The 19,414-nt window shown below is 46.3% G+C and overlaps 2 protein-coding genes across 4 annotated transcripts in view; one reads left to right on the forward strand and one right to left on the reverse strand.

The window, feature by feature from the left end:
• Nucleotides 1–3,792, reverse strand: SS18L2 (SS18 like 2). The gene is made up of 3 exons (XM_035118676.2): nt 3,655–3,792; nt 1,802–1,878; nt 1–213 (listed from the first exon to the last, which is right to left on the reverse strand). Exons 1-3 carry the CDS (start codon nt 3,721–3,723, stop codon nt 120–122), a joined length of 240 nt encoding a protein of 79 aa, XP_034974567.1. The 5' UTR covers nt 3,724–3,792; the 3' UTR covers nt 1–119.
• Nucleotides 3,788–19,414, forward strand: part of KATNB1 (katanin regulatory subunit B1) — a 28,969-nt gene continuing 13,342 nt past the window's right edge. The window contains exons 1-15 of one of the 3 annotated variants that reach the window (XM_035118672.2): nt 3,788–4,474; nt 6,349–6,628; nt 6,957–7,087; nt 10,446–10,563; nt 11,112–11,212; nt 11,615–11,656; nt 12,699–12,782; nt 12,936–13,051; nt 14,603–14,674; nt 14,940–15,090; nt 15,421–15,608; nt 16,390–16,520; nt 17,334–17,384; nt 18,169–18,245; nt 19,250–19,372. In XM_035118672.2, the coding sequence (XP_034974563.1) occupies nt 6,589–6,628; nt 6,957–7,087; nt 10,446–10,563; nt 11,112–11,212; nt 11,615–11,656; nt 12,699–12,782; nt 12,936–13,051; nt 14,603–14,674; nt 14,940–15,090; nt 15,421–15,608; nt 16,390–16,520; nt 17,334–17,384; nt 18,169–18,245; nt 19,250–19,372 (1,425 nt within the window). In that variant the 5' untranslated portion in view covers nt 3,788–4,474; nt 6,349–6,588. Of the gene's footprint in view, nt 4,475–4,521; nt 4,628–6,348; nt 6,629–6,956; nt 7,088–10,445; nt 10,564–11,111; nt 11,213–11,614; nt 11,657–12,698; nt 12,783–12,935; nt 13,052–14,602; nt 14,675–14,939; nt 15,091–15,420; nt 15,609–16,389; nt 16,521–17,333; nt 17,385–18,168; nt 18,246–19,249; nt 19,373–19,414 lie in introns of those variants that run through there. The other 2 variants (XM_035118671.2, XM_035118675.2) reach the window with 2 other exon arrangements.

The raw sequence follows: 19,414 nt of genomic DNA on the forward strand, positions 1-19,414 counted from the left end.
TGGCTTTCCATCAGGTGCTGGATTTATTCCTCTCCTTTAAAGAAGAGGGGACTAATGGATCTTCCAGATTCACTCCCCATTTCCTTCAAGGATTCACAAGTGTGCCAAGGAGCACAGCATCAGTCTGCAACAGTCTTCCCTGCATTTGGAGAGGAAGATGCATCCGCAATAGTAGCTAAATAAATCAGGTTTCTGTGCAGTGTGTGCTGATGTCTGAAAGAGAAACAGAAGAATGAGATTCCTTAGGGCAACTGAAATAACAGAACTGCTCTGGCAGCCAGCCAGCATATACCGTAAGTCACAGTAGGATTTAGGTCTCTATTTTGCTCACTTTATACTTGGGAAAGCAGGGGGAAGGGAAGAGTTGTTCATATGAAGCCAATAATATTTTTGAATGGAATTGAATCCTATTAGCTTTTTTCCTCTGTTCTTGATAGTATTTTATTTTTAAATTCAAGGAAATGTTGTTTTTTAAAAAATACTAATTAAGTCAATGTTTAATGATCATTGGGTGATGCGGGTGGCGCTGTGGGTTAAACTACAGAGCCTAGGAGGGCTTGCTGATCAGAAGGTCAGCAGTTCGAAACCCCGTGACGGGGTAAGGTCCCGTCGTTCGGTCCCTGCTCCTGCCAACCTAGCAGTTTGAAAGCACGCCAAAGTGTGCTGCTCTGGTTCGCCAGAAGCGGCTTTGTCATACTGGCAAACTGACCTGGAAGCTGTATGCTGGAATAATTTGCCCACATGGAAGTGCTTTTGGTATAATTTGGACACCAGACAGGTGGTGGTTGGGTGATCTAGTATAAAGACTAACCTACAAGGCCTTTTCCACTTCAGATTTCTGATTTCTTAGGTAAACAAGAAATAGATCTGAGGGGAAATCAGCCCAAACCACAGAACCTAGCTAGGGCTTGCTAATCAGAAGGTTGGCGGTTCAAATCCCTGCGACGGGGTGAGCTCCCGTTGCTCGGTCCCAGCTCCTGCCAACCTAGCAGTTCGAAAGCACATCAAAGTGCAAGTAGATAAATAGGTACCGCTACAGCGGGAAGGTAAACGGCATTTCCGTGTGCTGCTCTGGTTCGCCAGAAGCGGCTTTGTCATGCTGGCCACATGACCTGGAAGCTGTATGCTGGCTCCCTTGGCGAATAACGCGAGATGAGAGCTGCAACCCCAGAGTCGGTCACGACGACCTAATGGTCAGGGGTCCCTTTACCTTTACCTTTAATGATCACTTAATTCCTGCAAAGGCATAGATGAGTGGGCAATGATGCACATTGGAGCACACCATTCTAACTTTACATTTACACTGATGAGGTCTAAACTAGCACTGTCTAACCAGGGACACAGCTCTATAAAACCATCAAGCTTGTGCAATGGCAGCAAAAGAGGAAAATGTTAGGGATTACAGTATTAGAAAAGAAATTAAAAATAAAACAGCCACTATTACAATGGCCTTTCAGAAGTCTAGGGCTGCCAAGAAGAAGGGGTGGGTACGTCTGTAAGCTATTACCTCCCACATTAAATTCAGCGAAATAAACAAGATTTTCATTAATGCCCTGCACAATATGGTTGTGTTTGATAGACTAATTGCATTTATTTCAGCAACAATGTGCCTGATTTCAATTCTACTTCATCTCCCTTGTAAATTTGCTCAGGACCAATGAGATTTATTCAAACCCACGTCTCGCAATGAGACACGCAAGATCTCTAAACAATTACTTGATTGTTTGCTTTAATCAAGCAAATACAAAAATGAAGTCCTGAAAAATGCATAATAGGCAACTCTTAGATTAAATTTACTTACTGCACACATTCTTCAGCTCTTCCTTTATTCTGATATTCCACAATACATCGAATCAGCTGGTCATTTTCTTCAAGCAGCTGAAAGTCACAACAGCACCGGATCAACTGCTTATTACTGAAACTTGTTGAAGAACAACTACCAGTACTTAACAATTACACTGGATAATTGTGAGGATGCTTTATAGCAGGCATAGGCAACCTGGGCTCTCCAGATGTTTTGGAACTACAACTCATGATCCCTGACCACTGGCCCTGTTAGCTAGGGATCATGGGAGTTGTAGTTCCAGAACATCTGGAAAGCCAAGGTTGCCTATGCCTGTGCACTACCATCTCACGATCAATGAGGCAGTGCGAGTATGTGTGTGTGGTCAGAGGCTACAAAGGCACCAGGAAACAATTTAAGACAGGCATCCACAAACTTTGGCCCTCCAGATGTTTTGGACTACAATTCCCATCTTCCCCAACCACTGGTCCTGTTAGCTAGGGATCATGGGAGTTGTAGGCCAAAACATCTGGAGGGCCGCAGTTTGGGGATGCCTGATTTAAGAGCACCATGGTGCCCACAGGTGTCATAATGATGACCCCTGATTTCAGATTATTAAATTATTATTTTATTTTTATTTTTTATACCCCGCCCTTCTGGCTGGGTTTCCCTCACCACTCTGGGCGGCTTCCAACAAATACCAAAATACATTAAAATATCACAGATTAAAGTGGTGGATGAAGAATATCAGGTACTAAAAGAATGTCAACTTCAGTCCTCAATTTGCAGACTTAAATATTAAAGGGGGGGATCCCGGTTATTGGGGTTTTCTTTTTGGTAGCGTTAAGAGGAGTTTGGTGATGTATGGAATTTAGTGTTTGGTGATGTATGGAATTTAGTGATGTATGGAAGTGAGAGCTGGACCATAAAGAAGGCTGATCGCCGAAGAATTGATGCTTTTGAATTATGGTGCTGGAGGAGACTCTTGAGAGTCCCATGGACTGCAAGAAGATCAAACCTATCCATTCTTAAGGAAATCAGCCCTGAGTGCTCACTGGAAGGACAGATCGTGAAGCTGAGGCTCCAATACTTTGGCCACCTCATGAGAAGAGAAGACTCCCTGGAAAAGACCCTGATGTTGGGAAAGATGGAGGGCACAAGGAGAAGGGGACGACAGAGGATGAGATGGTTGGACAGTGTTCTTGAAGCTACGAACATGAGTTTGACCAAACTGCGGGAGGCAGTGCAAGACAGGAGTGCCTGGCGTGCTCTGGTCCATGGGGTCACGAAGAGTCGGACACGACTAAATGACTAAACAACAACAAGAGGAGTTTACTGTTACTGCAAAAGATATAGGATATTCCAGCAGACTATGCTATTCATTAGTTTTAGTCATCTTTCTGGCGGTGTACCGCTTTTTATTGTACTTGGTTATGGCCTTTCGCTAAGCAATCATGATCGAGGAGAGTGAACGGAGGCGACCTACGCAGCGCCAAGTGATTTCGGCCAACCCTGAGAATGTACAGAGTGCACTGCCCTTCCTAATGCGCAGGCGGATCAGAGTGGGCGTCCTTGAGCAGGATCGCTGACGTCACACACACAGCTCCCACCATTTTTAAGCAGCCCGGACCATCTTCACGCAGTCTGCAAGAGGCGGGGAATGAAATTGCAAAGACACTTCCGGTTCTAATCGACTAACTAACCAAATACAAAGAACTTGGTCAAGAAACCAGAGAGAGGAAGGTAGAGCGGCGCTCTGACGCCTTCCCGACGTTCTTGCCTTTCCATGGCGGCGTACGGGAGTTAAAAAGAGGGCTGCGTGAGCGACGCTCCCCTCCCCTCTCTCTATGGCGCCCGTCCCTTTCGCTCACCCGTTGCAACGTCTCTTGGTTCACCTCCGCCTTGCCCCGGAGTTTCTCCGGCACGAAAACCACCGACATGCTAGCGGAGAGAGCGGCAGCGGCTTCTAAGCCTCACGCGAAAAGTGGGCCGCGACGCAAAGGTTGATGGGAGCAAATGGACAAGACTTTGCACTGATTGGCTGCCCCTGTGCGGCCTCGGAAGCTCCTGCACACGAACGTAGATGATTAAAGTAGAGTAGTCAATATCACGTTGTGACGAAAAAGCTTCCGAGTTCTTAAAATTCTGACCAGTTAAATGGGTTAGACTACAGTGAAGGAATTTATGTGTGCATATGAAAGAGAAGAGTGTGCCAATCGAGTTCTAGCGTTACGGAAGAGGAAGGAAAACTTTTCTTTCTCCACTTTCTCCGCGCTACGTATAATTTTGTGAATTTCCATCATGTCAGGCTGCAGCAAAGACCGTGCTAATTAAGGGGCCTGCTCGCCACTCTCTTCCCAAATCGGCGCTCACTCGCAGCACAGACGCGCCTTCTCCGACTAGCAAAGCCTGCAACGAAAAATCTCAAGTTAACTCGGGAGCGCGCGACTCTACATCCTTCCCTCGGTCTATACGTATCAGAGGAACTCCCTCCCTCTCCCCCGCCGTTCTTCGAAGCCTTCGTAGCAATTGGCCAGTCGGGCCGGTGGAGGCGGGCACCGAAAACAAATTACGACGGCGGGGCCTTGGTTGTGTTGGGAAGGCGGGCTTCGGGCTGATTGGCGAGCCGGAAGGCTCGAGGGGAGGACGCGATTGGTCAGGAGCACGAAAGGTGGGCGGGGGCAAATCGAGGTGAGTTGCCTGGGCTCCGGTTGTCAAGCGGCAGCCAATCAGGGTGGGGGATGGGAGCGGGTGCTGGAGGCAGATAGCGCTGAGAGCCGTTCAGACGGAGGAGCGTGCGGGTAGGAGGCAAGCAAGGCCGGCCGAGACGGGCCTCACATCAGGGTAGGCCGTGGGTAGCCGCAGCATCCCCCACCCGAAACCTCCCTGGAGCGGCGACTGGCCCGGGAAGGCCTTCGGGCTGCCACCCGGGGCCGGGTCGGCCTGTTTACTTTACCTCCCCCGAGCAGGTGCTCGCCTGTCCGGCGCTTTGTGCCTCGGGGGTCTCGGCCAGGTCTCGTGGGAGGGGAGAGGGCTGCTTCTCCTCTGGGCACCGCATGAAGTGGATGGGTGGGATCTTCCTCTCCCCGGGAAGCGTTGGTTGGCCTAAGCTAAGAGAAGGGGTTTCCTCGGGGCTGAATGGGAGTGGGAATGTTCACAAGCTCGGGTGGCTACCACGGATTCGAGTCACTTGCTCTAAGCACCGGTGCTGGGAGGTACTGACTGGGAGAGGGCTACTGCCCTCGTGCCCTGCTTTGTGGGGGTGGGGGGAGATCTGGTTTCTGGGTCTTAAATAGGCCTTTGGCCTGATCCAGTTAACGGGGCTCTTCTGAGAAGCTGCTGAGATCACCTCTCCTACGTCACCCATAAAAACTCCATCCTGCCTAACACCTGTAGGGATGCAGCACACATGTATTTATTGGTTTCGTGAAATTTATGTGCTGCTTGATTATAAAAGCAAAAGCTCAAAGTGTTCTACAAAAAGAATAAAGCTTGCAATTATTAGTCAACAGAGGTAAAAAAACAACTATTTTAAAACATCGAAAAGTACTTAAGTTTGACAATAAGCAGAAAAAATTATTAAAATGCGTGTCAGCATCTTACGTGGGAAGGCTTGTTTAAACTGACATGTTATTAGCAGGTGCCAAAAACAGTACTGTGAAGGCAACTGCCTGATGTCAAAGTGTGGGCCCTACCACACTAAAATATTGATTTCTTACCAATGTGGAATAAGTATTCTATGCCACCTGTAACAGAGCCAGTTCACCAGTTCTGTACAATGGGGTCTTAATCCTCAATCTAGAAATTACATGTGTGGGTGAAAATATGACAGTAAATTGAGGAGTGGAGCATGCAGACAAGAATTAACTCCCTCCTGGAGGCAGGCTGTGAACAAAGTGTATTTTTGAAGGCCACCTGTCAGTTTTAGGAATCCTGCTTTCAGGATCTGCACTACTCCCAATAGTTATGCTAGTTGTATCCCAAAGCTTCTGGATAACACCAACTTGTCAAAGTCTGCTCTATTGCTCATTGGTGTAATGACAAAAGTACCTTTTATTGTTATTGGAAGATACACAGAAAAGTAGGAGTTCCTGATCACTTACATTCCATGTTTAAAAACAGAATTGGGTTGTAGCCAGCCAAGTACTACTTGGAGTATATCCAGTACAATTAATGTACCTAACTTAGTCATGTTCATCAATTTCAATGAGTATACTCTGAGGAGGACTAATACTGTATGCAGCCCAATTCTGGAAATACAGTCTTACCTTGGAAGTCAAACTTCTTGTGAGTCAAACGTTTTGGCTCCCAAATGCCGCAAACCCGGACATGAGGTTTGCATCCGACGTGGGTTCCGCGGGTTCTGATTGGCTGCAGGAGCTTCTTGGTTTCCGAACGTTTTGGAAGTCGAACAGATTCCGTTCAACTTCCAAGGTACAACTGTACCTGTTCTAAGTTATTGTTATAAAAATGATAAATGAAGAAACCTGCTAAGCTCTATTTTAATGTAGTTTGTTTTGCTGCTGTGTTAGCTGAACTGGCTTAAGCAAACACTTTCTTCCTAGGTAATTTTAACGACTGCTTCCTGGAATTTTGCTTGCATTCTGGAAGAAATAGGCTATTGAATAAGCCTAGGAGACATCTTTATATTTTAAAAATAAAAGTGTCATCGCCTTGACTGCTGCAGGACAGTTTAGAAGCTTGAACCTTGTATCTGGGGGGTTGAGCCCCACACATGCTGATGAAAACAGAGCTTTGGGAGAGAAAAGAAGACTGCTTTCTGTAGCCGTGTGAGAATCACTGCAATGGCAGCTGCAGTTGCCACCAAGACCGCTTGGAAGCTGCGTAAGTGAAGTCCACTCTTCTGCGTTTATAAATGGGATGTGGTCAGTGCCTGCAATTTTGTCTTCCACTCCTGCTTGACAGCTTGGGTTTCAGTGTTCCGCTGATCACTAGCATCAGACTTGGAGTCAGGTACCTGGTCTAGCTGCTTAGCTGATGACTTGGTGTCTTGTGGAATTATATTTAAAAAATCCATACATACCAGATATGTTTACCTGTTCACGTATAACTCATCAGTAAGTTTAAATGTATTGATTTTTGTGTGGGGCTGTAATGGGGGAGATGTGGTGATAAAATGGGCTCATGTCTGTGTTTGCTTTTTTTTGTATAGAGGAAATCACTGCTCACAGCAGCAATGTTTCTTCACTTGTGTTGGGCAAAAGCTCAGGTCGGCTCCTTGCAACTGGTGGAGATGATTGTCGAGTTAATATCTGGTCAATTAACAAGCCGAACTGCATTATGGTAAGGATTGGCTAATTTCTCTTTGCTTGTGGGCAATGTGAGTCAGGGAGCAACTTCTGGCATTAGCTTTAGCCACCCTCCTTTCTCTATACAGGATCAAACATGAGAAGGGAGGTTTATTTTCATCTGTGCTTTCAGTAATTTGGCTAAATACACCCAAGTGAGCCAAAGTACAGTGCAGTTAAGGCCAAAGTGCTGAGGGAAGAATGAGCTGTGTTGACTCTGGCGCCCCGCGGATTGTTCCTTGCAGCAGGCACTGCGATATACCACCAGGTAAAGGCGCCATCACACTCTGGCCCTCAAAACAGTCCTGGGTGATGTATCAATACATCGTCCAGGCCTAAAGATGACATTCTGATCTCTTCAAAAACCAGGAAGTACAGTGGTACCTTGGGTTAAGAACTTTTCATTCTGGAGGTCCGTTCTTAACCTGAAACTGTTCTTAACCTAAAACTGTTCTTAACCTGAGGTGGCACTTTAGGTAATAGGACCTCCTGCTGCAGCCGCCGCACGATTTCTGTTCTCATCCTGAAGCAAAGTTCTTAACCCAAGGTACTATTTCTGGGTCAGTGGAGTCTGTAACCTGAAGTGTCTGTAACCCGAGGTACCACTGTACACTGTACATGATCTGACATTAGCAGGGTTTCAGTCAAGTGTCCTTCCTTTGTTTTTCATGCAGATCCGGAGATATTTGCTCCACCACCACCTTGCCCCCTGTATTTTGACCTATGAGGAGCTAAGTTGAGCTATTGAGACTTGTATGAGTGGCTGCCTTGGGAGCTATGGCTGTAGATTCCAGTATGTCTGTAATCATTTGACTTGGAAGGGCCAAAAAGCTGCAGTGGTATTCCTTTCCACAGCAATGGCCAGTTTGAAATAGTTTTTCTTTTGAATGATTTTTCTTCCTATCCAACCCCTGCACTTTTTCAAAAGGGCATTTCTCTCCTCTTCCACCCCCCACCCTCGTTTTTTGTACAGTAACTTACTAGTGCTACAGAATTGAACCTAGTGTGGGCATTTCGACTGTTGCAGTACAGAGCATGATGTTCTTTGTACTACTGCATAGTTTGTGGGAAGTTTGTGATGCAGCTTCATTTCATGCTAGCTGATGGAGCTGCAATTCATTAAACACATATCTAGGAGTAAGTTGCTGAACTCAGTGGAATTTACTTTTGTGTTGGTAGACGTCTAGCCATAAACCTGCATTTCTGGGTGATGTGCTTAGTGCACCTTTAAGGAGCACTTAATGTGGTGGCCAAGCTCTATATGGCTCTTGGCCTTTGCTTCAACCCTCCTGCAATGGGGCATGGGGATTCCCACTGTTGCAACTAAGCTCTGTGGGGGAAGTACTTCTGAGTGTATATTCTGCTGGATTTTATTAGTCAATTAATGACCAGTTTCTGTAACATGAAGAAGTCTTCACTGGGTGTACAGAGGAAGTCCAGTTTGGCACCAGGTGACGTGTGTGAGAAAGAGACACTTGAAGGAGGGCCTCTGATGAACATAGGGAGGAATCAAATTTCTGCTCTTGGTGGAGTATGTCCGTAGCAAAAGGAGGAACAAGGAAACAGTGGGGTCACTTAGAGGAGAAGATGGTGAAATGCGAACAGGGGATAGAGAAAGGGCAGAACTCCTCAACGCCTTCTTTGCCTCAGTCTTCTCCAAAAAAGAAAACAATGCCCGACCTGAAGAATATGGAGCCGATCATTCAGCAGGGGAAACACAGCCCAGAATAAGTAAGGAGGTAGTACAAGAATACTTGGCTAGTTTAGATGTATTCAAGTCTCCAGGGCCAGATGAACTACATCCAAGAGTATTAAAAGAACTGGCAGATGTGATTTCAGAACCACTGGCAATAATCTTTGAAAATTCCTGGAGAACAGGCGAAGTTCCAGCAGACTGGAGGAGGGCAAATGTTGTCCCTATTTTCAAAAAGGGGGAAAGAGAGGACCCAAACAATTACCGCCCAGTCAGCCTGACATCAATACCAGGAAAGATTCTAGAGCAGATCATTAAGCAAACGGTCTGTGAGCACCTAGAAAGAAACGCTGTGATCACTAAAAGTCAGCATGGGTTTCTGAAAAATAAGTCATGTCAGACTTATTTTTTTTACAAATCCATTCAGTGGATTTGTAACTGGCTGACATGACCGAACCCAAAGGGTGCTCATCAATGGCTCCTTCTCATCCTGGAGAGTAGTGACTAGTGGGGTGCCACAGGGTTCTGTCTTGGGCCCAGTCTTATTCAACATTTTTATCAATGGATCCATTTTTATCAATGGATGATGGGCTTGAGGTCATCCTGAGCAAGTTTGCAGATGACACCAAATTAGGAGGGGTGGCTAATACCCCAGAGGACAGGATCACACTTCAAAATGACCTTAACAGGTTAGACAACTGGGCCCAAAGCAAACAAGATGAATTTTAACAAGGAGAAATGTAAAGTACTACACTTGGGCAAAAAGAAAGAAAGGCACAAATACAGGATGGGTGACACCTGGCTTGAGAGCAGTACATGTGAAAAGGATCTAGGAGTCTTGGTAGACCACAACTTGACATGAGTCAGCAGTGTGATGCAGCAGCTAAAAAAGCCAATGCAATTCTGGGCTGCATCAATAGGAGTATAGCATCTAGACCAAGGGAAGTAATAGTACCACTGTATTCTGCTCTGGTCAGACCTCACCTGGAGTACTGTGTCCAGTTCTGGGCACCACAGTTAAAGAAGGATACTGACAAGCTGGAACGTGTCCAGAAGAGGGCAACCAAAATGGTCAAAGGCCTGGAAACGATACCTTATGAGGAACGGCTTAGGGAGCTGGGATGTTTAGCCTGGAGAAGAGAAGGTTAAGGGATGATATGATAGCCATGTTCAAATATATAAAAGGATGTCTTATAGAGGAGGGAGAAAGGTTGTTTTCTGTTGCTCCAGAGAAGCGGACACGGAGCAATGGATTCAAACTACAAGAAATAAAATTCCACCTAAACATTAGGAAGAACTTCCTGACAGTAAGAGCTGTTCGGCAGTGGAATTTGCTACCAAGGAGTGTGGTGGAGTCTCCTTCTTTGGAGGTCTTTAAGCAGAGGCTTGACAGGCATATGTCAAGAATGCTTTGATGGTGTTTCCTGCTCGGCAAGGGGTTGGACTGGATGGCCCTTGTGGTCTCTTCCAACTCTATGATTCTATGAGTACTGAAGCTTGTGTCTGTCCGTGGCTTTGAACATGGCTTTCACCTACAGTAATCATTTCGCTACTTGTGGTGTGATGATTGTAAACATTTTAGCTGTCCTTGTTGTTGCATGTCTTCCTGTGGAGTGGGCCACCTTCAGATGATTCACTGCTTCTTTTTCATTTCGCCCAGAGTCTAACGGGTCACACCACACCCGTGGAGAGTGTGAAGATTAATACGAATGAAGAGCTGATTGTTGCGGGGTCCCAGTCAGGCTCCATTCGGATCTGGGATCTGGAAGCTGCCAAAAGTAGGTTCAGAGCCAATTTTTCAGGTTGCCCAGCAGCCCCTTACTTTGCGAAGAACAGAGAGAGAGAAAGAGAGCTCAAGCACACAAGGAAGGACAATGTGCTCAACTTTGAAAACTACAGGGGCACATCTTCCTTCAATGGTGTTGGTACTGTTCAGGTGCCAGTCCCATGAATAAGAAGAGCTGATTTGTTGGCGCTCAGATCTTTATAATTTCCCCCAATAATATTTATCCATTTGTGTTATGTTTACGGTGCTTAACCTCAGCAGTCAACAATCTTTCCTCCATTACTTTAATAGAAAAGCAGGTTTAATTTGATGTGTTTGGTAGATGCTTGTGATTTCTATTTTAAGAGACTGTACAGGGAAACGTTAAAACACTTGTATGAAATTCTGATTTCATTCTAAACCAGATTATTTTTTTTAAAAAAAGAATTTTACTGAACCGTTGAAATAGCAAGTCTGATTTGAACTGAAAAACTGTATCAATCCGGCATCTTCTTAGATCATGCTTGCATCTCAATTCCCCTCCCTCCCTTTCCCATCCAGTTCTCCGTACATTAATGGGCCACAAAGCAAATATCTGCAGCCTAGACTTCCATCCTTTTGGAGGCTTTGTAGCTTCAGGATCCATGGACACCAACATTAAGGTAAGACTTTTGAGTCTCCCTCACTCCCTGCATGTGTATTTCAGAACAGCAGGATCCCCAAAGGACTGGATATCAGTGGCTGTAAGGAGGTGTTTTGTATTTAGTCAGAGTAGCTGTTCATGCAGCCCAGCAATATTCTCATGGACCAGAAGCCGTTTTCCAGTGGTGTAGGCAGAGCTCTTCCCAGCCCTTTAACTAAGAACTGATAGTGCACCCAAGGCCTCATTTGTGTTTATTCTGCACTTCAGCTGACATCCTGTTTTTGAAATTCAAATAGTTGCATACTTTTAGAACATGTCCCTCAACCCCAGGACTTTTTTAATTGGAGACCGGTGCTTTGGACGATCTTCAAGACACTTCCAAGTTGCCATTGTAAAGCTTTTGTCCATTTCCTTCATGCAGCTTTGGGACGTGAGAAGAAAGGGCTGCGTCTTCAGGTACAAGGTAAGAAGGAAAGCATATTATGTTGTCCGCAGGACACCCCTCAAATCTCCTTCTGCTTTTAGCAGTTCTTCCATGTCCAGTTGCTACAGTGTTTCAGTTTGGAGAGCTCATTGAGGCAATCCCATCCACAGGTTCTGGGCAGTTTACAAAATTCCCAGCATCTATTACATAAACAGGGTCTACATTTTTTCGCTGGATAATCCAGTTACTTTGCCTGCCAGCCCTCAGGCCCCACCCAGCCAAAGGAAGGGCCAGTGGGGAGAGGGGTCCATTGGGTACTGCTTCTTGAAGGTGTCCAGAGTGTCTTGATGCCATTAATCTTGCAAGTTAATACATTCTCATCTCTTTTGTACTTTGGTACTGACCTTCACATCCACCTTGCATTATTTTTAAAATAGGGTGCTCCATTTAGAAAGCATGCACTCGCTCACTGAACTATAGCACCCCCTGCACCTCTTCCCAAAGTACAACCTCTCCTCCTTCTGTCTTTCTAGCTCCCTCTGACTCGTTTCCAGGGAAACCCCTTTTCTGTGCTCAACTCCTATCCTCCGAAGTTCATGATTTCCTTTCACTGTTGATGGAGCCCTCAGCTGGTCTCTGACATGCCAGCTGCCCCTCACAGCAATTGAGAAAGGCTCTCCTCCCTCCTAAAGGAGCCCAAGTACTTGGGAACTCATTAAGCTCTTCCCTATCCAATCTCATTTTCCTTCCTTACTAGAAAGTGATATTTACAGTGTTTGAAGCTGTATCTTGGGCAAAGTGGCTATGCCTAAATGTAGCTTTCACCAACCTGGTGCCCTTCAGATGTTTTGCATGCTGGCTGGGGCTGATGGGAGTTGCAGTCCAACACATCTGGAGGGCACCAGGTTGGCAAAGGCAGTCAAAGGGATTGTATTTTCTCTCTTGCTATATAATAATTTCATAACATGACAGCTGTTGTGAGACATGCTCAGCCTTCATGTTTCCTGTGTGTGACCCATTATTTTAACCTGGGAGTGCCAAGCTCTGCTAGGAATGAACTGGGTCTGTTTTGCCTTTACAGGGCCATACTCAAGCAGTCCGCTGTCTCCGATTCAGCCCTGATGGCAAATGGCTGGCGTCGTCTGCAGATGATCACACAGTGAAGGTACTGGCCTGATTTTGCCAGACCCCTTTGGCATTCACCTTCCTTCTTGTGGCAGTTTTGACTGCTTGCCACACCAAGAGGTGCTCTTTTGTGCCAAACAATCAGGAATGGGGTTGGGCAACATCAAGGCTTTAAGGTTCTTTCTCTATCTAGTTGTGGGACCTGGCTGCTGGGAAGATCATGTTCGAGTTCACAGGACACACAGGGCCTGTCAACGTTGTAGAATTCCATCCCAATGAATACCTGTTGGCCTCTGGTAGCTCTGACAGGTAAAACCTTACTGGGAAATAAGCGGGGGACAATAGCATGTGATGTGGCTCATCTGCAACTTGCAATTGTTTGCTGCAGATACTTATATTTTCATTTGTGGTATTGGAATAGTTGTTGGTGATGATTGAAACAGCTTACCTTTGGAATTTCTTGTCTAGGGAGGCCCTTCTGGCCTCTTCATTATCCTCTTCTGGAACCTAGAACAAGATCATAAGATTGCCCATGCTTTGCCCAAAATTCAGTCTTTCATGTTGTTTGAATTATGACAAAGTTTTTGGTAGATAAATATAAAAGAAATAAAAAATATTGTCCAGTAGCACCTTAGAGACCAGCTAAGTTGGTTCTTGGTCTGATCTTTCGTGTGACTGCACACTTCTATATATATACGCACATACATACACATACACACTGCGTCAGACCAACACAGCTACCTACCTGAATCTTTTGGTAGATGTCATCATGCTAGATTTTGGTGTTTGGTATATGCTGATGGCTCTGAATCTTCTTTCTCTTCTTCCTTGAACCTTGGTGAGACTAAAGAGCAGGCATCCCCAAACTTCAGTCCTCCAGATGTTTTGGACTACAATCCCCATCTTCCCCAGCCACTAGTCCTGTTAGCTAGGGATCATGGGAGTTGTAGGCCAAAACATCTGGAGGGCCCCAGTTTGGGGATGCCTGCTATAGAGTCTCTGAAATGATGCTGGATAAATGGGCTGGATGAACTGAAGCAGGTTCAGATGGAGGTGTAGATGAACAGTGGGCCTGTTGAGTTGAGAGTAGATGTAAAATCTGTCTGAATGGCCTTGCTGCCCCTTCTGAAGGAACAGGTTTGCTGCTCAGGGGTGATATTTGACCCAACACTACTGCCGCAGCTGTGCCTTTTCCCAGCTGCACCAGATATATTTGCTGCACCATCTTGCGTAAGATAAAAAAATTGGTCTCTATCATCACAGGAAAGTGTTTTACATAGCTCAGAAACTATTTGGTTTAGAACACAGCAGCTGGGAGTGACCTTAGAGAGTGGTTGTTACAGAGCTGCCCTGGTTACCAGTTGGTTTCTGGGCACTTCAGAGTGCTGTGTTTTCCTTTTAAATCCCAAAGTGCCCTAGCCTCTGGACACCTTTGCTCTTAGGTCCTGCCATGTGATTTTAAGAACATCTGAGAAGTTTCTGATGAGGTTGCCATCATTATCACAGATCTATTGGCTGGTTGTGGCTAGAGCAACCTTGTGTGTTAGCCCAGTTAAAGCTACTAGCCAGCAAATTTTTCCTAGCATGCTGGGGGCTGTCAAAAGAGGAACAGAGAGTTCTGTCCTCTTCCCCCAAGCTACAGACATGGGGGCTTCCCTCCTCTGGCAGCCCACTTGGTTTCTCTGCTGGGCACAGAGGAGAGTAACTGAGTGCTCTGTTTGTTGCCTGGAATCCCAGACACCGACCTGCACCTGTTTGTTTCTTGTGCTCCATCCTTATTTTTATTGCTTGCTTTGGCCTAGGAGAGTGGCTGCAGATGCTCTCGATCACATAGGTGTTTTTTCACCCCCTGTCTTGCAGAACAGTCAGGTTCTGGGACTTGGAGAAGTTCCAGGTGGTGAGCTGCATTGAAGAGGAGGCCACTCCTGTCAGGTACCTGGGACTTGGGCAGTGGTTTGTGTCAAGAGGCATGAGGGCATGTTCTTGCTTTGTGTGACTTTGCTATGGGGATCCCAGACTCTTAATGCTCTTGCAGTTCCAAGCTCTGGTTTGGCCAAGCGGCTGAAGCAAGGAATGCATGCAGTTAAAGGCTAGCAGAGATTGCGACCATCTACTGACTTAGAATATCAATGACACACCTTGTTTTGCACCAGTGTCTGGATGACCTGCACATTCACTTTCCCCCTCTCCCCTTCAGGTGTGTGATGTTTAACCCTGATGGCTGCTGCTTGTATGCTGGCTGCCACGATACCCTGAGAGTGTATGGCTGGGAGCCTGAGCGCTGTTTTGATGTGGTCTTGGTGAATTGGGGCAAGGTGGCTGATTTGTCTATCTGTAACAATCAACTGGTGAGTGACTGAAGGGGCAGGAAGGGACTTGTGTTTCCTGCTCTGCTAATGGGTGCAACAAGTGGACATGCCACAAGTTGTGCTTCTGACACTAGCAGTAGCATGGCAGGGCCATTCCTAGTGCACACTTGGCCCCTGACTCTTGCAAATGGACCCCCGAGTCTCCTCCTCCTCTTCCTCTCTTCTGGTAGTTTTCATTTTGAGTTTACTTCCCGTTCCCCTCACATGGTTGCCAAGGTGGGTTCTTGTTGACTTCCCAGAGCACTTTGGCTGAAAACGTGATGTAAAGTTGACTTGCACAGAACATGACTTCTTTTCTGTTCTTCACAGATTGGTGTTTCTTTCACACAAAGCACAGTCTCTTCCTTTGTGGTGGACCTCAGCCGAGTCACAAAATGTGGGCCTGGCACCCGTGGACTGATTCGGGATGACAAGCCTCTCACTCAGCCCTTGCCTGCGGGCTCTTCCCTTCGACGCATCTATGACAGGCCAACGACAACATGCAGCAAACCCCAAAGGCAAGGAAGGAAGACTTCTCTTAGAGGGCATGAGGTGGCAGCCCCTGTATGCCAAAGGATTTAGAGATGGAAACTGAAAGCAAAGGGATGTTCTTAATGGTTTCTGTGTGGTCCCCTCCATAGGTTCTGGGGGATTTTTCTGAGAAAAACTTGTTTGCCTATTTTTTGTGTGCATGGCTTTAGAAGAGGATTAGCCAAATTCATGGAAGATAAAGCCATCAATGGCTACTAGCCACAGTGGCAATGTTGTTGGCGGCAGAATGCCTCTGAATACCTGTTGCTGGGAATCCTAAGAGGGGAGAGGGCTGCTCTTGCTCTCGGGTCCTGCTTGTTGGCCGGGTCCAGTTGGCCATTCAGGGGGAATTAGGATGCTGGGCTTCAGATATAGCTGAAGGAGCATCTCCACCTCCATCGTTCAGCCTGGACACTGAGGTCCTCCTCCAAGGGTCTTCTGGCAGTTCCCTCACCAGGCAGAGGGCCTTCTCGGTAGTGGCACCCACTGTGTGGAATGCCCTCCCATCAGATGTCAAGGAGATAAAGAACTACACAACTTTTAGAAGACACCTGAATGAAAGCAGATTTGTATTGGCTAGTTTTTAATGTTTGACATTTTTGTATGTAGTGGAAGCCTCCTAGAGTGGCTGGGGAAACCCAGCCAGATGGGTGGGGTATTATTATTATTATTATTATTATTATTATTATTATTATTATTATTTTATTTATTAGCTCCCATTGGCTTCAGGGCTTTTCTGGTATTCTTATTTCTCTGGTTTAATGACAGAATGAAACACAACTCAGAGAGCGAGAGGCGCAGTCCAAGCAGTGAGGACGACAGGGAAGATAAGGAATCCACAGCGGAGATCCAGAACCCAGAAGACTACAATGAGATCTTCCAGCCAAAGAATCCCATAAGTGAGTGCTGCTGACGTGATTTGTGTGATGCCACAAAGCAAACCAAGGTGTCTTGTGCTGTTTTCCCCATTTTGTAATATTAGATCTTTGTGTGGCAGTTGTTAACAAGCATGTGAGTCTCCCACAGTTCTTTTAATTTACTGTTGCCTCCAAAGACTTTCAAGAGGCCATCTTAGCTTCACAACATGCTACTGAATACCGTATTGTGTGCTGACATGGTCAGTCATTTAGAAGTAGAGTACTAGCATCTAAGTTTGCAACATGTGTTTGTTAAAATATTTGCACGCCATCCTTTGTACAAATACATCTGAAGGCAGTCCACAGTGAAAATTTACATCTGAATATATAACTCACACTGCCCCTCCCCCCACCAGCCAATAAAGCCCACACTAAAACACTGTGACTTGGAGCCAGGCTTAACTAGCTGAACATAAGTCACATTGAAGTCATTATTAACTTGCCCCATTGATTTCAGTGGAACCTAAATTCAACTAGCTTGGTCTGAATCCCACCCAATATTCCCAGGATGCATCTTTAGCACATGGAATGGTTGTTCCTGTCTCTTGAAAAGAAATGTGGGAAGGAGTGAAGAGGCATAACTGCACCCACTTCTTCCTCAGACGGATAAATATTTATTAATCCCTTTACCTGTAACGCAGAAGTGTTAGTGCCATAGTGGAAACAAGCTGTAGACTCATGAAGGTGACACCACAGGATCCTCTAATTTCTTATGTAACTTAAATGGAGTGCAAGATTGGGCCCTTTATTTATTTATTTATTTATTTATTTATTTATTTATTTATTTATTTTCAGCTCGAACTCCACCCAACAAGAGCGAACCTTTTCCTGCACCTCCAGAGGATGGTGAGCTGGAATTTATTTTTCATGTACAATGGTACCTTGGGTTAAGAACTTAATTCGTTCTGGAGGTCCGTTATTAACCCAAAACTGTTCTTATCCTGAGGTACCACTTTAGCTAATGGGGCCTGCCGCTGTGCCGCCGCCGCACGATTTCTGTTCTTAACCTGAAGCAAAGTTCTTAACCTGTGGTACTATTTTTGGGTTAGTGGAGTCTGTAACCTGAAGCGCCTGTAACCTGAGGTACCACTGTATTGAGAAAGAACCAGAGAAGATCTCCATACAATCATACTTCGGTTTAAGTCCACTGTGGTTTGAGTACTCTTGGTTTGAGTACTCCGCGGACCCGGAAGTGTTTACCTCTGGGTTCCGCGGCGCGTGGGTGCGCAGACGTGATCTATGCAGCACGCACATGCGCAGAAGCGATGTATCGGCGCGTCGCACACGCGCAGAAGAGGCGCTCCCCGCAACCAATTATGTACTTAAACTGAGGTACCACTGTACATCTACTGTATTTATTGCTGGCTTCACATGGACATTTACAATGTCTACATTGCTGGGGGTAGTTATGAGTTATATTTTTCTCAAGTTTGGATTCTTCAGGTTTGCCTCCAAAGGGCAGTGTGTCGGCCCTTGGTGCAAAACAGCCATGGACTGTCTTGGGTGGGAGTGGCAGGAGCCTTTGAGCCCAGGGCCATAGAGCCCAGGGTCTTGCAGGGCAGAGCTCTCGCCTGCTGCCACTATTTATGCAGTCTTTATAGTAAGAAAACATAGTTTTTCTTCCCTCTAGAGCCCATGGTTGCCAAAGAAGCCTCAAGGCTCAGTCAAGTGGCAGATATTCCGACTCCGTTGCCAAGCCAAGAGAATGTAAGTGCCTTGCATCCATTGGTGCACCCTCTCCTCTTCCTGCCTCCCTCCACCCTGGCTCCAGTAATGATGGTGCCTCTATCCCAGGATTTCCCAAACTTGGGTCTCCAGCTGTTTTGGGATTACAACTCCCATTGTCCCTAGCCTGCAGGACCAATGGTCAGGGATGATGAAAAATGTAGTCCAAAAACAGCTGGAAGCCCACGTTTGGGAAACCCTGTTCTAGAAGCATGAAAAAGAGGCAGTGGCCTGTCACTCTGTGTTCTAAGCAAGGCAGTCCAGACCAGCCATTGCCAACCTCCAGGTGCATTGGACTACTACTCCCATTATTTGTAAAGCAGTTGTAGTCCAACACATCTGGAGGGCTCCAGATTGGGAAAGGCTGGGCTCAGTGGGGGATTTTTTATTATTATTCTCATTTGTTTTATATAAAAATATTACAAACCACTCAATTGCCCAAACCTCTAAGTGGTTTTGAAAGGCTTTCCCCTGCAGATCTTTGTTCTGGTGGTTGGAATTCCCTGCAAGCTTCTTTCTTACAGCCAAATGTGGAGGTGGGGTGGGGGGCAAGATGAGACCCAGGGATTCCCTGAGCAGATCCTTATCTTGCCCCTGATCCTTAACTTCATTTGAAGTGCTCCAGGTGCCTTGGAGCTGGCCACTCAGAAGTTGCCAATAGCCTCTAGTGCAGGCATCCCCAAACCCGGCCCTCCAGATGTTTTGGGACTAAAACTCCCATCATCCCTAGCTAACAGGACCAGTGGTCAGGGATGATGGGAATTGTAGTCCCAAAACATCTGGAGGGCCGAGTTTGGGGATGCCTGCTCTAGTGGCTCTGCTTAGAAAACGAAGGAAGAATGCATCAAGTCCTTTGTTAACATGCCATAGAGGATCAGTGGTGGTGCTCAGTACGTGGTGCTCAGTATAGCCAGGTGGTTGCAAATATGGTATCGAAGCTTACAGCCCAGGTGTGTCTGCCCTGACTCCATCTCCACTTCCCACAGCAGCCTGACCCAATTCAGAGGTCGCCAATAGCATCCTCGACCCCCAAGACCAAGGTTGAGCCATCTGTGATCCCTGCAGCCAGGAATGAGCCTATCGGGCTGAAGGCCTCTGACTTTTTGCCAGTAAGTTTCTTCTGTAGAAGAGGGATTGGGAACGACAAGTGG

The sequence above is a fragment of the Zootoca vivipara genome, chromosome 6 (assembly GCF_963506605.1).
Source record: "Zootoca vivipara chromosome 6, rZooViv1.1, whole genome shotgun sequence".
NCBI lineage: Eukaryota > Metazoa > Chordata > Lepidosauria > Squamata > Lacertidae > Zootoca > Zootoca vivipara.

Bases quoted from the DNA above. Each gene is read 5' to 3' on its own strand.
- SS18L2 (XM_035118676.2), bottom strand. From the start codon at position 3,723: ATGTCGGTGGTTTTCGTGCCGGAGAAACTCCGGGGCAAGGCGGAGGTG. The intron at 1,879-3,654 runs GTGAGCGAAAGG...TGTGACTTTCAG, and splicing joins ACCAAGAGACGTTGCAACGG to CTGCTTGAAGAAAATGACCA. The intron at 214-1,801 runs GTAAGTAAATTT...TTTCTCTTTCAG, and splicing joins AGAGCTGAAGAATGTGTGCA to ACATCAGCACACACTGCACA.